Here is a 19,761-nt window from a genome sequence, read left to right as displayed (position 1 = left end):
TCAGCCATTCTTCTTTTTTTCTTATAATTTTTTTAAACTAAGAAGTTATCAATTTCACAAAGAAAAGAAGAATTAAATTATTAAAGGGTCTTTTTATTGGGGAGGCCCAAACTATTTCCATTAGTTCTGCTAATGCAATTTGAAGTTTTCAAAAACACAAAATAATTGCTTTTATAATCCTAAAATAATTATTTTTAGAGAATCATATAATTAAATGAATGAAAGAAAATTATTACTGATTTAGAACATAAAACTTTATATCCCAGATTGCTTCCACATACTTAAAGGAGAGGCTCATTTAGCAACATTAACTTGATTATGTGCTCTTTTATTTTAGAATTCTTTATTTGTATAGCATGGTATAACACTCAGCAAAATAAATGCTACAGCTAAAAATAATATTTGCTGTCTCTTGAAACAAAGAGATATATAAAAAACTAGAGTATGATATCCATTTCCTAAGTGAAATCTAAATGAAATCTAAATTCTGAAAATGCATGTCTGTTTTTTCTGAATTAGTACTTTTATATTTTCTAGTCATTTATTAAAAACTATATTTCAACTTAAATTCATATTCTGTTTACTGTTTTGCCTGTGTATTTTAAACAAATCCAAAATTTAGTAGGTACTACAAAAATAAATGTAATCCCAGGATTGATCAAAGATTTAATCTGACCAGATGGGGCAAACTTGAGAAAGATTTTGACTTTCCACTCTGTTTTGCAACAAGAAAGGCTGATTTTTTTTTTTCTTTCTTTCTTTGTTAGAGAAGCAGAGATCAGGCCATCCCCAGAGAAATGAGCAGGTGTGGCCATTTATAAGCATGTCTGCTTATATTACAAACCAGCATAAGAAAAGTTTGAAATGGTTTGAAAAGATCTGCTAAACAGTTTTAATGTTTCACCCTAAATCCTATTTATTCAGTCAAGAGCTAATCAAGCTAGCAGTAAAATATCTAGTCTACCTAAACCTTTAAAGATCTTGTAATTTTATTTTTTATTTTATTCTATCTTCTATAGTAAGTGAATAGGTGCACTTTGGTAATCCTTGCCTCTGGACAAGCACAGAATTCTTTTTTTTTTTTCCTTTTCTTTTTTTTTTGTTTTGATCAATTCTGAATTGCCTAATAACAGAGTCTTGCTTCCTGTCCAATGATGAAAGAGAGACAGTAAAGTTTTCTTTTTTCTTAGTTTACTACAAAATTGAGGAATTTCATGGGCCATTTTGAGAACAGAATCCTGTGAAATATTAGCGGCACTAAATAAAACTTTTAAAAAAAAATAGTTATGTTAAAATTTATTTAGCTCAATTAATGAAAGTCCATTTACTAAAACTATATGAAACACTGAAGACAACACAAGTAAACACAGGATGTTGTGTTATTGAGGAAGGTAAAGGGCATGGAATTTTGGGTTTGTTGGTGGAAATAGAGTGCTTTGTTCTGTTATAAACACAACTTTGCAAAGACTAAGGATGCAAACTACATTATTTGAAGTAATATATTTTTAAAGTTATATTGAAGCTTCATGGAAATTTGTGTAGACGTGTTTCTCAAATAGAAAGACTTATCAATCTGTATTTTTCAGGTGATCGAATAAAAATATCTAATGTTATGAAAGACACCCTTGGGTGGGTAATGATCTCAGCAGCTACACTGACAGTTTCTCATGTTTTAATTCACCTTCACAAATCCATGGCATCATTTTTTAGCTAAAGTAATGTCAATCGGTGACATTTGCGGTGAGTATAAAAAGGACCCCCCATGGCAGCCATTTTTATTTGATTCTTAAGATCCAAAGGCTGCTGAAAGAACAATTGAATAAAGTTGAGGACTGGAGAAGCTTGATTTTCTTGTTCTCTGTGAAATGAAACTCTAGTCTTTTTCCTCCCCTTCCCCTTAAAAGCAGAAGTCTGCTAGGGGGTTGTAGCTGTGTCAAAGCCGCTGGGATGCCACTGCTGATCACTTTAATTACTACGACTAAGGAGGATAAAATTAAAAGTAGCACCATTGAAGCAGTGGAAGAAAGCTTGCCTAGATGTCGGTGAACTGTGAAATATAAAAATTGCATACCAATACATTTTTATGGAAAGGAAACAAGGAATTACATTACTTATTCTTGAAGAGTTTGTCCTTAAATTGTCAAGTTTTACTAGTGCATCTATCTATAGCAGTTTGTAGACCATTTCAGGATGATAAGGAAAATAGTAACTTGAAGACATGCTGTGAAAGGGCTAAATATTATTTCAGTTTATGTCCAAAGTGGTTAGTTCTGATCCATCTTCTATATTTGAATATCTTACATCCATTGTATTGAAATATGGTCTCCTTTTGTACCATAACAGGACTTTTGCTGTATCCTGAAGATGTTAGCAAAGAGAAAAGCAAAGCTAAAAGGTGTTACATTCATCACTTTTCTAAAGGCTTATGATTCAAGATTGGGAACTTAAGTTTTACATGAATATAAACAAATTAGTTTCTTATCATCTGTACATATTCACTAGCACAAAGGGGAATTTAAACTGCCTTGTACAGCCCAAGTGTACATAAAGAACAGAGATTGTAAAAAATCAGAATAACAGTAAGGTCTCAGAAAAATGCTCTGAATACCAGTTATGTAATAGATAGGACCAGTGTTTTGAAATCAGATACTGATTTTAATTCTTACTCTGCCATTTACAAGGTGTGTGACCTTGAGCAGTGTGTTTAAGTGAGATTCAGTTTCTACCAAATCCAGACGATGGTAGCTATCTCACAGCGTTGTGAGGAGTAAATGAGACAACACATACACATGTATAAAAACACTGCGCATAGGGCACAGAACTAGTACTTACTAAAAAAATTGTTCTAACTTGTAAAAAAAAAAGTCACGGGAGAGAAGCCTCCCAAAAATATATCTTCCATCAAACTCTCCAAAAAATATGTCCGTCTTACAAAAGCTAAATTATCCTATACAACTCGGTCTAATTCTAAATAATACTATGTAGAAAAAGGTGAATGTCCTTAGACACATTATTAGAAATAGGAAATCTAACTTCTTCGATTTATTTTATTTAGACTAAGTGAGTTAATGAAAGATATATAGGTCCCCTATGTATTGGATTTTTGAAGTTTCCTTTTAATGATGCAGTCTTCTAAGTTACCGTACTTCTGCAACCTAGTGAAAAGATTGTTGTTGTTTTTTTTTTCAGCAGACGGGGTAAGCAGATGATTTATTTATAGCTATGCGTCACTATGTTTTTTTGAATGTAGAGTATGCAAAGCAGATAGGAAAAACACAAAGATTACAGCAAAAACTTTAAATGGAGCCTACATATAAAATTAAAATGAAGTAGTTTTACTTATGATGAACCTGGAGACTAATAAACTGGAAATTAGTGCTATCAATTAAACTAAAATTGGTGGCGTAATCAATTGCTATAATTACAAGCTTTTCTTTCATGACCTTAACAATTAACTTATATTTTCTCAGTTGGTTTTTTGTCTTAAGGGAAGTTAAAGGGTGAGAAAACAAACAACGCAGATATGCCATCCCACTGGAGAGCTCTAGGCCCAAGCAAAATCGTCTCTGTGGTGTTAGGACATTAGTAGAAAAGTAAATTAAGGCAATCTGATAGGGAACTAGAATTCTGTCAATCAGGCTCAAGATTTTGTGCTGTGTCCATAAACTTTGTTTACTGTAGGGTTTTATGAGTTGTAACCTGCCCTTGCAGTCTGTTAATGAGGCTAAATCTTGCTACTTGAGAATTGAATTACAGCACACCTCTGGGCTAATGGTTATAAACAGAAAGTCCCATTAGGGCTGCATTCTGATTTGTTCATTTGCATTTTTTCTATTGTATGGAGAACAATGACGGGTAAATAAGTACAAACAAACAATTTACATGGAAATTGATAAAATGTCCCTAATTAGTATTTAGAGTTCGTTTTATTAATGATTGCCTGCTTTAAATTGCACTCTTGGTAAGCTCTCAGAAACATTTGCAGATGGGAGTATTATTGAGGGGAGGATGAGGTCAAGCGGAGGTGATAACTTGTGAGAAAAAAAATAAGGTTCCCATTTCATATTCAAAAAAGTAGAATCATTTATTTCAACTTAGTTAAAATGACTCAAGATCATTTCATCTTAGTTTGAATCACCAAATTCTAGCACTATAAGAAATTATTATTCACTTAGTGAAATTCACTTAAACTTAGTTGCCTGAGGCATATTAAATAGTGGTTTTTATTAGTGTTCTTAACTTTTCTTAAGTTAGAAAGATGAAAGTTTAGTAAAAACACAGTTTTCCTCAGTTGGTCATGTAATTTGATACTTTGGGGATCAAATAGTTGGTGGTTAAGAGCAAGGGCTCCGGAGTCAAACAAACCTGGGCTAAACTCCGGCTCTGACATCAGTTCTGGCTGTGGGACCCTGTGACTGTAAACATAAATATTCTCCTTGGTGAAAATTAAATATCATATATAAAGCTCTTTGCACATGAAAGCTCAGGAAATATCAGCAACCATGACCAAAATCACCATTATCAAGCCTGCATCTTCTTTTATTCCTAGTTTGTTTTTTTTTTTTTTGAGACAAGGTCTTGCTCTGTCACCTGGACTAGAGTGTAGTGGCCTCATCATAGCTCACTGCAGCCTCAAACTCCTGGACTCAAACGATCCTCCTGCCTCAGTCTCCCGGAAGGCAGGACTTCAGGTACATGCCACTACGCCCAGCTAATTTTTCTATTTTTTGTAGAGACAGGGTCTCACTCTTGCTCAGGCTGGTCTCAAACTCCTGACCTCTAGTGATCCTCCCACCTCAGCTTCTCAGAGTGCTAGGATTACAGGTGTGAGCCATCGCGCCCAGCTTATTCCTAGTATATTTTCCAAGTTCAGAAATATTTATAGTGGACAGAGGATTTTTGTATATTATTCTTGCGTCTTCCATCTCATCTTGCCTACTATATACTGCTCCTCTGCCTACAAATAAGTTTGTCTTCAAATACTAAGAAAATTTCCCTTGAATGTTAAACTTCTCCTCTTTGGCCGCCACCACAATCCACACCCCAGGAAGCCTTCCAGCTCATCTTTTTCCTTACTTCTCTGAAGATTCTCATTCTTGTCTCGTCTCATCTCGTCTCTTCTCTTCTGCTTTCTTTTGTTTTGTTTTCTTTTCTTTTCTAGATCCACGTCTCCCTTTGTTGCCCAGGCTAGTCTTGAAATCCTGGACTCAAGCAATCCTCCCACCTCAACCTTCCAGCTAGCTGGAATTATAGGTGTGCACACTGAGCCAAGGTTCTTTTTTAAAAATAATTTTATTACAAGAGTAGTATATGTGTATTATAAAAAATAAGAAAATGAAGACAAATAAAAGAAAATTAAAATATCACATTTTGATACTCAGAAATCTCTACCATGGCAACTTTATGTATACCCTTCCAAATCTTTTTATATACATATATATTTTTATATGTATATTTATTTTGCCAAAATAACAAAATGAAGTTATTACTACATAAACTTTTTTTTTCAGTCAAGTTTCGTTTCCTTTCTGTTAATACTATGATCATATTCAGATTTCTCTAATTGACTCAGAAATATCCTTTACAGCTGTTTTGTCCAAACCAGTATCTAACCTAGAACTATACCTTACATCTGGTTGTTAAGTCTATTTTGTTGTTTTTGGTGGTGGTGATTGGTTAGTTCTTTGTTGTTGTGTGTTTGTTTGTTTTCCTAACTCTGACTTGTTAAAGTGACCAGGTCAGTTGTCCTAATATCCTACCTTCTGGTTATGTTTGGTTTCTTTCGTGCTACATCATTTATCATTTCTCTATCCCCGGTGTTTATGATAAACTGGAAATTATATCTAAAGGCTTAGTGGATTCACTTTAAACATTTGGAGTAGAATATTATAGGCCGTGTGTACTTCATGTGCTTCACATCAAAAAATGTGTAACATATGGTTCACCCAACATTAATGTTCTTAAAACCAACCCTTAGATTAGTATGGTCCCTATTCTCTGATCTAGTTCTGATCTCTCCATTAACAAATTAGTTTTTCCCCTTGCCATTAAAAGTAATCTCTGTGGTGTTATTTAAGCATAAGTTCCAATTACTATTGCTGTACAACAAACCACACCAAATTTAGTGATGTAAAAAAATGTCTTGTTATGATGCTCACAGGTTATGTGGGTGAGGACTTCAGACTGGGCACAGTGGGGATGCTTTGTCTCTATTCCACATTGTCTGAGGCCTTAGCTGGGTGGACTTGAACAGTTGAGGTTGACTCAAAATGGCTAGAGGCTGAGGTTATCCGAAGCAGCCTATATTCACATGTCTAGCACCTGGGCCAGGACAACAGCAAGGCTGAAGTTGGCTGGAACTGTTGACTGGATCACCTACATGTAACTCGGGCTTCTTACAGCATGACTCCTGGGTTCCCAGGGAGAGTATAGAGTGCAAAAATTTCAAGAGAACTGGGCAGAAAGGTATAGCCTTTTTTGACTTAGCCTTAGAAATCACCTGCAACACTTCTGCATTCTGTTGATTATATACAGGTCACTAAAGCTGACCCAGAAAAATTAAACTCCACCATTTATTGAGAGAATGGCAAAGTCAAATTGCAGAAGAGCATGTGGGACGAGAGAGACTATTGTGACCATCTTTGGAAGATACAGTCTGCTGCAGCGTTATGTGAACATCAGGTTCCCCATCAGACATTTACCCAAGAGCTTTAATAACAGTTGATAATCCGTGCCAGAATCATTCATTATGATATGCAAAGTGGTGTTTTTATAATTCTACCCTTTTTGACATTTATTAGCTGTTTTTATTTTGTTTTTTATTTTGTTGGGAGGGGGGCGGCGTTGTTTTTGTTTTACTCTGTTGCCCAGGCTGGAGTGCAGTGGCACGATCATAGCTCAATCTCCAACTTCTGGGCTCAAGCGATCCTCCTGCCTCAGCCTCCCAAGTAGGTAGGGCTAGAGGCAAGCACCACCATACCTGGCTAATTTTAAAATTTTTTTGTAGGGATGGAATCTCACTGTGTTGCCGAGGCTGATCTCAAACTCCTGGCCTTAAGTGATCCTCCTGCGTAGGCCTCTCAAAGTGCTGGGATTATAGGCATGAGCCGAACTGGTATTACTTTATAAAGTAGAGTTTCGTCTCATTGATTGGGACTATTTAGTTACCCTAAAATTCAGTTCCCCCTAGAAAGACAAGATAATTAATTATTTTCCTTTAATTACTAATTTTCAGGAATTATTTCAAAAGCTTCCTCAAATGGTAACAAATGAGTTTTTATATCCTTCTACATTTTGTATTTATTATATTAGACTTGAATTTTCCTTGATTCCGTGTGTGATTTCAATGATTCAATTCATTGTGGTCATTGTTCTTTTTGATTCTGAAATTGTCACAGTTTGTCCACTGGGAGCTTCACACTGTCCCTGGGTCCATTTGACACTCCCATTAATCTATCCCCATTAATTTTTACAGCTTTCTTGATTTCTGGCCATCTCAAAATTTGCAAAAGAATTGTCTAGACTTGAATTCCACCCATCCGGTTTCTACTCTGTCCCTAATGATATTGTTCCCCAAGCTCGATTGCCCTTTTTAAATTTTCAGACTCATTAACCTCTAATATTTGCTGCAACTGATTACTCCTTTTCTTGAAAGCCTCTTTTATTATACTTTGGTTCTCATGATACGTCAGTGTTCTAGTTCTCCCTCTCTTTCCATACTCTTTTTTTCTTTTTGTCTAAATATAGATAATTTCCATGTTTTAGTCAGTGGCCCTCTTTTTTCTTTATATTACTTCTTCAAGTGCTTGCATGAATTTCCAGAACTTCATCAGCTCTTTAGTCATGGTTTGACCTCACATCCTAATATCCATTTCACTTCTCAACTACTACTAAAATCTTTATTTAGATGTCCTGCCAACTTCTCAAACCGTCTGTCTTACCAAAGTTCCTCTCTATCCCTTCTTAGAGCTCTTTTAGTTTCTCTATTTCTGTTATTAGCACCACAGTTCTACTAGTTACCTAAATTTAAAACTTCTGAATCATCTTTTTTCCTCCCTCCTGGTCTAATCTGTTATCAGGAATTGGTGCAGGTACCAATTCTACCTTTAATATGTTTCTTACATTTGGCTGGGCGCAGTGACTCATGCCTGTAATCCTAGCACTCTGGGAGGCTGAGGCAGGATGATGGCTTGAGCTCAGAAGTTCAAGACCAGCCTGAGCAAGAGCAAGACCCCGTCTCTATTAAAAAAATTAGCTGGGCGTGATGGCATGTGCCCGTAATCCCAGCTACTCAGGAGGCTGAGGCAGGAGAATTGCTTGAGCCCAGGAGTTTGAGGTTGCTATAAGCTAGGCTAATGCCATGACACTCCAGCCCAGGTGACAGAGCAAGACTCCGTCTCAAAAAAAAAAAAAAGTTTCTTATGTTTGTCTTTTCTATTCCCATTGCCACCATCCTAGTCTTGTATCTCATTTACAGTTTCTTTGGGCTCCTAGAAGAGCTTCCTAAATAGCCTCTTGCCAGTCCCTCTACGTTAACCTATCTTATGTACTGTTGCTAAATTAATCTTTCTTAAATACACCTCTGGTTGGTCTTTCCCCTAGGCTTAAAAAAGAAAGAAAGAAAGAAAGAAAGACATACACATAAAAATAAAAACAAACCTTTAGTGGTCCCCACTGTCTTTAGAATAAAATTGAAGCATTTCACCCTATTGGACAGGGCCTTTACAGTATCTCCCCAACTTTATTTTTCTTGCCTTGTCTGTCACTATTTTTGCCCTGTGTTCAGGAAAACTAGGTTATGTTCTTTTTCCCCCAGTATACTTTCTTGTCTCTATGTCTTTGTACTGTTCCTACCTCCCAGTCTCTCCTGCATTGACCCACTTAACTACCAACTTCCATCTCTGCTCCTTCCAAATCCTACTCGAAGCCCAACTCATAAACCATGATGCCATGATGGCTTCTGCTTATTCCTCAGCCCAACAATGTTATTTCTTTTCTCTGAACTCTTGCAGCATTTTGATCATACCTTCTTATTGTGGCTATTTTATCTTTCCCTCTATACCATAAGTTTTTTAAAATATCATTTTTTGAGACTATAAATAATAAATATTAAGTTTTCATGCTTGAAATTGTTATAACACCTAGTGTGGTAACAAGGTATGTACTAAAGATTGGCAATACAAAGGTAAATCAGATATAGAATTGAGCTGAGAGTATACATGGTAAATATTAAGTTTTCCTGCTTGAAATCATTATAGTGTCTAGTGTGGTACCACGATATGTACTAAAGATTAGAGATATAAAGGTAAATCAGATACAGTTCCTGCCCTCAAATAGCTCAATTCTAGTGGGAAGGAGGCATCTCTACAGAGTTATAGTGTACCTTAACAAGTATTGTTTTAAAAAGTAATAACACACACACACACACACACACACACGCACACACGCACGCAGAGTACTGTAGTACCATAGAGGAAGTAGCACTTTATTCCACCAGCAGGGAGGAGAGAAGGATAGTCAGAGGAGGTTTGGTGGATGTAAGCTGAATCTTGAAGAATGAGTAGGCATTAAATAAGATATGAGAAGCACATTCCAGGAAGAGGAAATGATGACATATTCAAAGTCAAAAGTACAGGAAGCTGTATGATACAAGCAATTCTGTATATATAGATGTGAGGTTTTAAGGAGGTTGGGAGATGCTAAGGGGAGATAACCCTGCAAAGATATGTAGGGGCCAGATTATTTGGGTCTTTGTTTTACCATAATAATGCCTTATTTTATATGCTTTCCAATTTACAAAGCAATTTCACATTGATTATGTGTGATTCATAATAATCCTTTTTTAGTAGGCAACAACTATCTTAGTTATTTAATTGTAATTTCTAGTTATTTTAAATATTGAAAACTACATTAGATTTTAATTTTTCCTCTCAGTGTACATCTAGCGGGAGAGGAAGTTACCAAAAAGAATTTCTCATCATTACTGGGTTATTGTTGGTAGTTTTTAAATCAAAATTGTATACTGACATACTGTCCCCACTCTTTACTATAGCTCCCTAAAAGTGCCATTTTCTGTACAGTATTTGATCAACATAGTATAGCAGCATTTTCTGTTATTAAAGATGTCTTTTAGCCAGTGTTCTATGCCTTTATTAGAAACTAGCAATAAATTCAATTCTCAAGAAAAAGATATTAATTGAAATTCTATTCTCAGCATTGTGAATTTTTTCTGTAAGCCTGATTCTTTTATTAATAATAATTTCTGGTATTTTCTTAGTAATATGTGTTGCCGAACATACTTTATTTTAAATTTTTAATGGACATTTTAATACAATAGTTTGTAAATGTTTAAAAAAATCTGATTCTAGGATGTCTTTTAAAAATGGTGTGACATCCAACTGATATAGAGCATCCTATTTATAATGTGGGGCAAGCACCATGCTGTAAACCAGTTACTATCATGATGATCAGATTGAAAATGAAATTGCATTTCTGTCAATTACTGAGTTGGCAACTGTTCAATATATCTTAGCAGCAAGATGAAGAGCGACGTCGGCAGCTGAGAGAGAGAGCTCGTCAGCTAATAGCAGAAGCTCGATCTGGAGTGAAGATGTCAGAACTTCCCAGCTATGGTGAAATGGCTGCAGAAAAGTTGAAAGAAAGGTCAAAGGCATCTGGAGGTGAGTTAAAGAATCTTGTATCATATTCTATAGACAACCCAGAAATCCGCAGTGGACCTTTTGGGACTTTTTATTCTTACTTCAAAATGTTGCATCAAAAACATAAAGTTTCTAACCTATTGATATGTTGCAAAATACCCAAAGGAGGCATAGAAAATCAGAAGATAACTGTTGCTGTTTTCCACATCAACTTTTTGGCTTACTTTTTAATAACTCAAGAAGTACTCTGTTAGAATATGCTTTAGTAAAAAACTCATACCTTGTTTTGTGATGCCCTATGGTGCCTCGTTAATTGTTGTAGGAATAAGTAAAATACAATTAAGTCCTCAATGTCTAGATCATAAGGCCTTTTAGTGGAGAGCTTTGGCATGAAAGATTTTCAGTTTGAACACAATCTTTAGAAAGTAGCTTTAACAATATTCTGGGAGCATAGCCTGAGATGTAAGAATTTTAACTAAGTCCCATAGAAATTTTTTCTTAGTCTCCTTATTCTCCTTTCTCTGAGAGGGTCTTCAATATCTGCAGAGATTTTTTTTTAAATAAAGACACAGTCTTATACTGTTACCCAGGCTGGAGTGTAGTGGCATAATCATAGCTCACTGTAGCCTCAAATTCCTGGACTTAAGCCATTCTCCTGCTTCAGCCCCCCAAGTAGCCAGGACGATAGGCATGAGCCACCGTGCCTGGCTAATTTTTTTTTTTTTTTTTTTTGTAGAGATGAGTTCTCGCACCTGAAGCAATCTCAGCCTTCCTAGTTGCTAGGATTATAGGCATGAGCTACCATGCCTGGCCTGCAGAGATTATTCTAAACTTGATGTTGGGGCAATGACTATATATATAATTAAAGAGAATTTTAATTTTGCCTGTCAATGTTCAATTTGGACGTCTTTAATTTGGAACTTTTTATATTTTTACTTAAGAGGAGTATATTCAAGAGGCCCGTGGGCTTTTTATTTCAAAGGTATATAACCTACTTATCTACCAAAACATGCCAAGTACACGTCCTGAGGTAATTTTAGAATGCTAAGTTCACCCTGAACAGTAAGCAAGTGAGGACATGAATAAGACCTTAGAGGGCTCAAATAAAGGTAAGCTATTTCTAGGTCAATGATGAGTTTCTTCAAAGTAAATTAAAAATTATTGCTGTTATTTTTAATTGATTCCTTATATTAAAAGTTTATTATTGTACAATTAGTGCCTAAAAGCATCTAACCTTTCATCCCATAAATCTGAAAGCTTCTTCCCCAAACAGCTGTGTATCTGTATCTCTTGTCTTCTCAGAATGTTTATATCTTACTTAAATCCTTCATCTTACCTTTTCAGCTTCTGTTATTCAAAATTTTTATTGCAATTTCTACATTTTCTACTATAGATTTATAGTAACATCAGTAACTATTCACAGCAACATTTATATAATGCTATGGCAATTTGCTTTCATTTATCACTAATAACAAAATGTTTACCTTATCATAAAAACTCCAAATATTGGCCAGGGGCAGTGGCTCACACCTGTAATCTCAGCACTTTGGGAGGCTGAGGCAGGAAGATTGCTTCAGGCCGGGAGTTTGAGACTAGTCTGGGCAACATAGTGAGACCCCATGTCTACAAAAAAATTTTTAAAATTAGCCGAGCATGGCAGTGCACAGCCCATACTCCCAGTGACTTAGGAGGCTGAGGCAGGAGGATCGCTGGAGCTCAGGAGTTTGAGGTTACAGTGAGCTATAATAAGGCCACTGCACTCCAGCCTGGGTGATAGATACAGGAAGACCCTATCTTAAAAAAACAAAAAACCAAAGCAAACAAACAAAAAATTCCAGCTATTCTAAGTAAGTTTTATAAATCCTTGCCTCTTGTGTCTCTGAATTATAGGGAAAAAAAAACGTATTCTTTATCCTCCAGATAGACTGTCCTAAGCTACTGAAGCTACCTTCCTGTGGTACATAAAGCTATGTAGGAGAACAAGTAATAATGGGATGGAAAGGCATCGGTTTTTTTTTTTTTTTCCAGTGGTGAGCAGATAAAAATGCTAAATGAGTTATAAACTCTAGGAAGGCTAATAATTAAAAATCCTTAATTAATGATGTGGGATGGGTCAGCTATGTAGTTGATCCTATCTTTATAATCCAACCCCAGTTGAGGCTAAGCCAGGAAGGCAAAAGAGACTTTGTCAGTGTTACGACCCAAAGAATATCTCCTACTTGGTAAGGAGAGAAAGTGAGGACCTGAATTTGGCATTATTCAACAGTCAAAGTAAATAAAGTAAACAAAGTATAAAAAGGACAAGTTAAGATTGGATCTGTGGAGCCAGCAAGGAAGTTCAGACTAGAACAGGGAAAGCCTGGTGAAATGCAGATGGGGCAGAGTTTGACAGATGACTTATGAGAACCTGCTGAAGAGTCAGGTTCCCTGTTCCCTAAGGAGACCAAAGTGACCACCTCTCCCATAGGACACATCATACCTTGAATGTTGGAAGCAGCCATATATCAGATGGTAGGCTCTTAGTGAGAGCTAAGGTTGACCTAAGACAAGTGGAGCAGGCCTATGCCCTATCCTCAGTGGTGGGTCTTGTCCTGTCTTCATAAAGTGATGTGGATCAGTCTAGGTCTACTGTGGCCTCAAGGTCTAAGCTATAGCTATTGAGACTGAGAGTTGGAAAGAAAGCTTTAGCATAAGGGAGAAGGTAAAATTCCTGCTTGAAGTTCTACCGTTCATGCATATGCATTTATCTGTTGAAAGGTGCCAGCCACTGTGCTAGGCTAAGGTTCAGCGAAGATCCTGAAAGGGACAGAGTAAACACTTTAGGCTTTGTAGGCCATATGGTCTCTGTCCCAACTACTCTACCCTTGTAGCCTGAAAGCAGTCTTGAACACGATGTGAACCAGTGAGCCTGGCTGTTATTTACCCACAAAAGGTGGTAGGCTGGATTTTGCCCCTGGCCTATAGTTTGCTGACCCTTGCATAGCAAATTCAGAATTCACTTTGAGTTCACAAGGATCTATTTCCTAAGTGAATGTGACCCTGGTGAGGTTGATAAGTCAGGGCGAAGAATTAACAAATTAGTGTCTACTCTTCCAGTGTCTAGTAGGAATCATCAGGTCTGAAAAAAGTAGTTTTGCTAAGGAGTAACGTGAAAGGAAGAGAGAGAAATAATTTGAGACTAGCCTATTTGGAGTACTAGCGTAGGAAGGTTTTAGAAGCAGTAGTCCAGAGAAGACAGTAGTGAAGAGCTGACATAATAAGGTGGATATACAGCCTGGGGAATGTGTTGAACATGACCATGACTCAGACCCACTGCCTGAACTCATTTGAAAAAGCTCTCTTTTTTTTCTTTTCTCAAGCAGTAACCAAACTTAGTGGGAAAAGGAAACTTACTAAGTTTGAGATGAGGTATCTTCAGCTTCATGGAATCCACAGAAAATATATGCAGGGTATTTTAGGTCATGTATAACTATGTATTCAAGCAACTTACTTGCATCCTATTGCAACCAATAGCCTAATTCTTGAGTAAATAACAGAATCACACCTGTCCTAGGAGGTGTAGCCTAGCTTTTACTTATCCTTCATTTGATATACTTGTAGGGCTTATGAGAAAAATCAGGTGATAGTGTGATGTATTGCACATGTTTTTCAATTCCTGCATCATTTTGTAGTTGTAGGATTATAATGGCCTCATTTTAAATCCTCATTATATGCAACAAACTTGTGGGTTTATTTTATTGTATGGATCTTACCTGGCGAGGTACAGATGTTTGGGAACAAAGTTTAGTGTTTTTATTTTAGTTGTATGGTATTGTGGTCAGGGAATATAGCCTAAATTTCTGGGAATTTAGGTTTAGGAATTTAAGGTTTTATTTTGGCCAAATAAATGTTAAATTTTTGTTAATGGTCTATAGGCATATTTGCAAGAGAGGTGGCTACTTTGTCTTAAGATGATATAATTCATATATATCATATAATATATAACATATGTCATATAATATACATCATATATGATGTATTATATAGTATATTACATATGATATATATTTTGTGTGTTATTTATTTTTTTTTTTTTTTGAGACAGAGTCTCACTCTGTTGCCCAGGCTAGAGTGAGTGCCGTGGCGTCAGCCTAGCTCACAGCAACCTCAAACTCCTGAGCTCAAGCGATCCTCCTGTCTCAGCCTCCCGAGTAGCTGGGACTACAGGCATGCACCACCATGCCCGGCTAATTTTTTCTATATATATTTTTTAGCTGTCCATATAATTTCTTTCTATTTTTAGTAGAGATGGGGTCTCGCTCTTGCTCAGGCTGGTCTCGAACTCCTGAGCTCCAACGATCCGCCCACCTCGGCCTCCCAGAGTGCTAGGATTACAGGCGTGAGCCACCGCGCCCGGCCTATTTTGTGTGTTATAATTTACATTTTTTATATATACATTTATTCCATAGCTTATCACTTTGGCTTCAGTTAGATTAGGATCTTTTAACTTAAAACTGACATTTTTGCCCCTCTTTGTTTGGTTTAGATAGAGTAGCGTACTTTGTTTTGCATTTCAGATGAACAAAGAAGGTATGTGGAGTTTTTTTTTATTTGTTTCTTTATTGAGCTGTGGTCTTCCTGTATTGCCCAAGCTGATCTTGAACTCCTGGGCTCAAGCAGTACTCTTGCCTCAGCCTCCTGAGTGGCTAGGATTAAAAATTCATGCCACTGCACCCAGCTGAAAATGTTTTTTTAAAATTTTGTCCTTGAGAATGTGTGTGTACCTGCATGATCCTTATTATTTCAATTATGGCAGTTAGACATATCTAAATTTGTTGAGCTGAAATAAAATCTTATGGGCTTTAAGTAATTTTCCTTTTCACCTTATATTAATATATTATTAATATAATTGTATTTTCTATCTTTTGTATGATTTCTCTAAAATAACTTTAAAAGTTATGAATTTTATGGGGACCTTTTCTAAGTATCTTAAAAATCATAATATAAATGAGAAATTTTTTTCTGAATATGTTTTTAATGATAACTTGTTTCTTTTTTCAAAATTGCAGATATTCTCTCTTTCTCATGTTTTTTTTTTTTTTTTAACTGTCACCAGATATCTTGGTTTCATTCAATTTACCTATAAATGAAAGGTGTAAGACTAACTGCTATGCTAATCACACTGTTGGGATCCCTATTTTGTTTATAGTGCAGTGTCAACTGGAATGCATTTTCACATTGAGTGCATATCTCATCTCCTTTTACCTTTTCCTGCACACATAGTACATGGCATACTTGCAAACCAGCTTCTGTTGTATAATGGGTCTCTAGTTTACTTTCTGCTTAGCTCAACTACTGGGTTTCCAGGGGTTAACCATAAAAACATTTACATATATTAATATGTAGTATCTTGAAACACACATACACGTGCAGGTACACACACATGCACATACACTTTTTTACTCCTGTGCTTAAGCCATCCTCCTGCCTTAGCCTCCCGAGTAGCCAGGACTATAGGCATGTGCCACTACACCTGGCTAATTTTTTTTTTTTTTTTTTTGTAGACATAGAGGTCTCACTATGTTGCCCAGGCTGGTCTTGAACTCCTGGCCTCAAGCGGTCCTCCTGCATTGACCTCCCAAAGTGCTGGGATTACAGGTGTGAGCCACCACACCTGGCCCACATGCACTTTAGTTCTGCAAGAATGAAGTTAGAGCATTTCCATGGGTGTTAGGAAGTGTGTAACATTAACTAGGCACAGCACAAGTGGGTAATGAAAGGAGGTACAATTTTCTTCATATCTGTGGAACCTGAAAGAACCCATATCTGACCATATTTCCAGATTTAACTATTCCTTTTCATAGCAATGCCATCATTCTAGTCACTCAGCCTGGAAAGTTGATTATAATGTCTTACCCTTACTCTTCTCAGTATCGCTTCCAATTATGTCATACCCACTCCCAATTCTTTGATCCTAGGTTAGGCTCTTCATGCTGCTTGCCTGGGGGTCAGAACAGTCTCCAACCCAGATTTCCTGCCTCCAGCCTTTTGTTCTCCAGTTCAACATCTAGGTCGGCAATTTTGCGTGAAGGATGATGTCACATGCATAGTATACTCCCATGTACAATCTCCAGACTACTTTTTCTTTCACATAAGAAAGCATGTGAAAATGTAAGCAAGAGTGATGTTATAGAAATAATATTGAAGCTGCTCTAATTTATGAAAGACATAAGCTTCAGTGCTTATATTACTACTAATAAATTACATGTACCTCACAACTGATTATAATTAGACACTTTGGCTGAAAACTGCTTATAGAGACTACTATTAAGTTAATTTTCTAAAGCATAGTGCTCATGATGTTAGAGTATCGGTATCTCTCCATTCCCACCAAGTAAAATTTAAACTTTGCATTCTACCCTTCACGGCTCTCTAATTTTTGCCTTTCAAGTTTTACCTCCTATTATTTTTCTTTAAGTATGCTTGAGCCAAATAGGACATTATATCATTCTCTGAACATAACCTACCCATACCCACTTTCATGCCTGTAATGTCTTCCCCTCAATTGTACCTCTTGAAATTCTATACATTTCTCAATACCTAATTTAAAGGTTAGCACTTCCAAGAAAGAATTTCTGGAGTCACTGGCAAAGAGTAATTTTTTATCTTTTGAATTTGCTCTGTACCTTATTTTTACCACATAACATCCATCCTATGTGATATTATAGTCACTTGAATGTATACCTCTAAGGCAGAACAAATGTCTTATACAACTTGGTATCTCCTCAACATCTAGCACAGTGTTTTGCAAATTGCGTATACAGTACACCGTAGAAATTTCTTAAATAAATAAATGAATAAATGTTGAATTTTGTACCTTCACCCTAGATATATCAGTAGTAATCAGTGGAGGCTGATTGGCAGCAACAAAGTACTGCACTAGATCCCTAAAAACTATTAATAGTAAAATATCTCAAAATGACACAGAATAATGCTGAAGAAGTGTTCTGAACACCTTTTTTTAGCACTCAGGAAATATTTGTGAATGAATTTGTTAAACTACAAAATTATTTTGAGAAGAATTTATCAGGACAGTGAAGTTGAACATGCTCACTTTTATGAAATTAGTCAAATAGTTGTGCTAAGCACAGTTAATTAGAAAAGATTTCCTAACTGGTTATACCTAAATAATGCAGCCAAATACAATGCCTTAGCTATTTCTTTGAAAGCATTTAAAAACTTTTATATCTCTATGCTTTTTACCCCAGGAGGGCATTTCTCAATCTTATTTCTTTGTTGTTTTCTTCTAAATGGCTTATACAGTAGATGGGAATTCCTCAATAAATGTAAATTATTGTTATCAATATTAATGCTCATAGTAAGTATTTACCTAAATTAAACCTAAAGTTGTAAAGTTTCAGAAAAGGAACAAATGTTTGCCCAATAAAAAAATGAATTGCAGAGTAGTAGGAGTATTCCCCAACTTCCAGGGCTAAACAGCTATTTCTCCAAAAGATACATTGCCTGTCAAAACAGAATTTAAAGCTAAACCTCTAACAGGCAAATCAAATTATTTCTGTGCCTTTTCAAATGAATAGAATTCAAAATTACTTAACCAATTCCATCACTAGGATTTGGAGACAGAAAATATATATTAGAAATCTTTAATGTCAAAACATTGACTCAATTAATTATGACCTAAAACATTTTAATACGGATGTAAAATATAATGTAACACTTCCTCATTCCTATATATTTAATTTTGAATAATAATTTTCCCAGCTTCGTCTTTTCCAAATGTAATATCTTAGTTGTTTCTGCAACTTCCATTGTGTAAAAGTACTGCACATTCTAGTCTCACTCTTAATCTATCCCTTATGCCTTTATGATAATATTTCATTAATAGCACAAAAGCACTCAAAGCCTTCATAAAAATAACTTAAACATAGCTGGAAGTTTATAAGGAATGCTGTGTTTCTCTATGCATTTGTATCTAATAAATGATAAAAATGTGAAAGTTAGAAATATTATTTGATGACTTTTCACCAAACCAACTTTATTTTTGTGTGCCATTATTAGAGATTATTAATACATTACACTTTAAAATACAGGGACTCGATGAACTCAGTGATTCAGAGACAGCTTGTGGGAAATTATCAAAACCTTTGCATCTGCTTTGATGTGATAATTCATCTTTGACATATGAATGTAAAATATAAATGTTAATCCAATAGTGAAAAGTGACGTAAAACTGATTTCTTAACTTGCTTATCTGTGTCAGACCTAAGTTTAAATAACTATCATTAAAATACTGGGTTTTCTTCTTTAGTGTTTTGCACAATTGATATATAATATAAATAATATACTAACATTATTGCTACATGTTCCTACAGATGAAAATGATAATATTGAGATAGATACTAACGAGGAGATTCCTGAAGGCTTTGTTGTAGGAGGTGGAGATGAACTTACTAACTTAGAAAATGACCTTGATACTCCCGGTAATTTCAAATTATAAATGTTTCGTGTCCTGCTGCATGGCAAACTTTATGGTTATATTTTTATTTTCTCATCAACAGTAATAATAAGTGCTTTTTGTAGTTTTATTACATCTTCTGCTGTCACAAATCATTTAGCTAAATCCACCTTCCATCAATTTTATGTTATTTTGCTTTAGGTTGAATGTTCAAATGTTAATAACATTGGAATAGCAAATTGTAGTTTGTGTTCTTTTATTACTAAGATTCACTATTGTATTTTATGTTATATGAGGCAACTTATAGGCATTCAGTAATTGGTTCCCTTCTCAGCTTAAATATTTTGGTGTGGTGTTGTAAGATATATGTGAAGTACCTATGGAATTCTCCAAATGTAAATCTAAACCATGAATCAGATTTTCTGATTTAATTTAGAATTGATAGTCTTAGTTGTAATATTATTTTGCAAATTTTGTGCTTTAAATATTGAAATATTGTATTAATAAATTATTTTATGCATACTTAACTGATTATAATAAGACACTTTGAAAACTACTTACATAGGCTACTATTAAATTTATCTTATGTCTTGTATCAATAAATCAGTAAATCACATTGACAATTAGCCTTCATAAGTTCTTGTTTAA

The 19,761-nt window shown here is 35.5% G+C and overlaps 1 protein-coding gene across 13 annotated transcripts in view; it reads left to right on the top strand.

The window, feature by feature from the left end:
* Positions 1-19,761, top strand: part of EHBP1 (EH domain binding protein 1) — a 322,545-nt gene that overhangs the window by 250,262 nt on the left and 52,522 nt on the right. For 7 of the 13 annotated variants that reach the window (XM_069494642.1, XM_069494641.1, XM_069494646.1 and 4 more), the window contains 2 exons: positions 10,532-10,679; positions 19,031-19,138. In XM_069494642.1, coding sequence (XP_069350743.1) covers positions 10,532-10,679; positions 19,031-19,138 — 256 coding nt within the window. The remainder of the gene's footprint in view (positions 1-10,531; positions 10,680-19,030; positions 19,139-19,761) is intronic. The other 6 variants (XM_069494648.1, XM_069494652.1, XM_069494647.1 and 3 more) reach the window with 3 other exon arrangements.

This window comes from Eulemur rufifrons, chromosome 19, assembly GCF_041146395.1.
Source record: "Eulemur rufifrons isolate Redbay chromosome 19, OSU_ERuf_1, whole genome shotgun sequence".
Lineage (NCBI taxonomy): Eukaryota > Metazoa > Chordata > Mammalia > Primates > Lemuridae > Eulemur > Eulemur rufifrons.
Note: the sequence above shows the minus strand (reverse complement) of the source record. Positions and strands in the feature narration are given on the sequence as shown.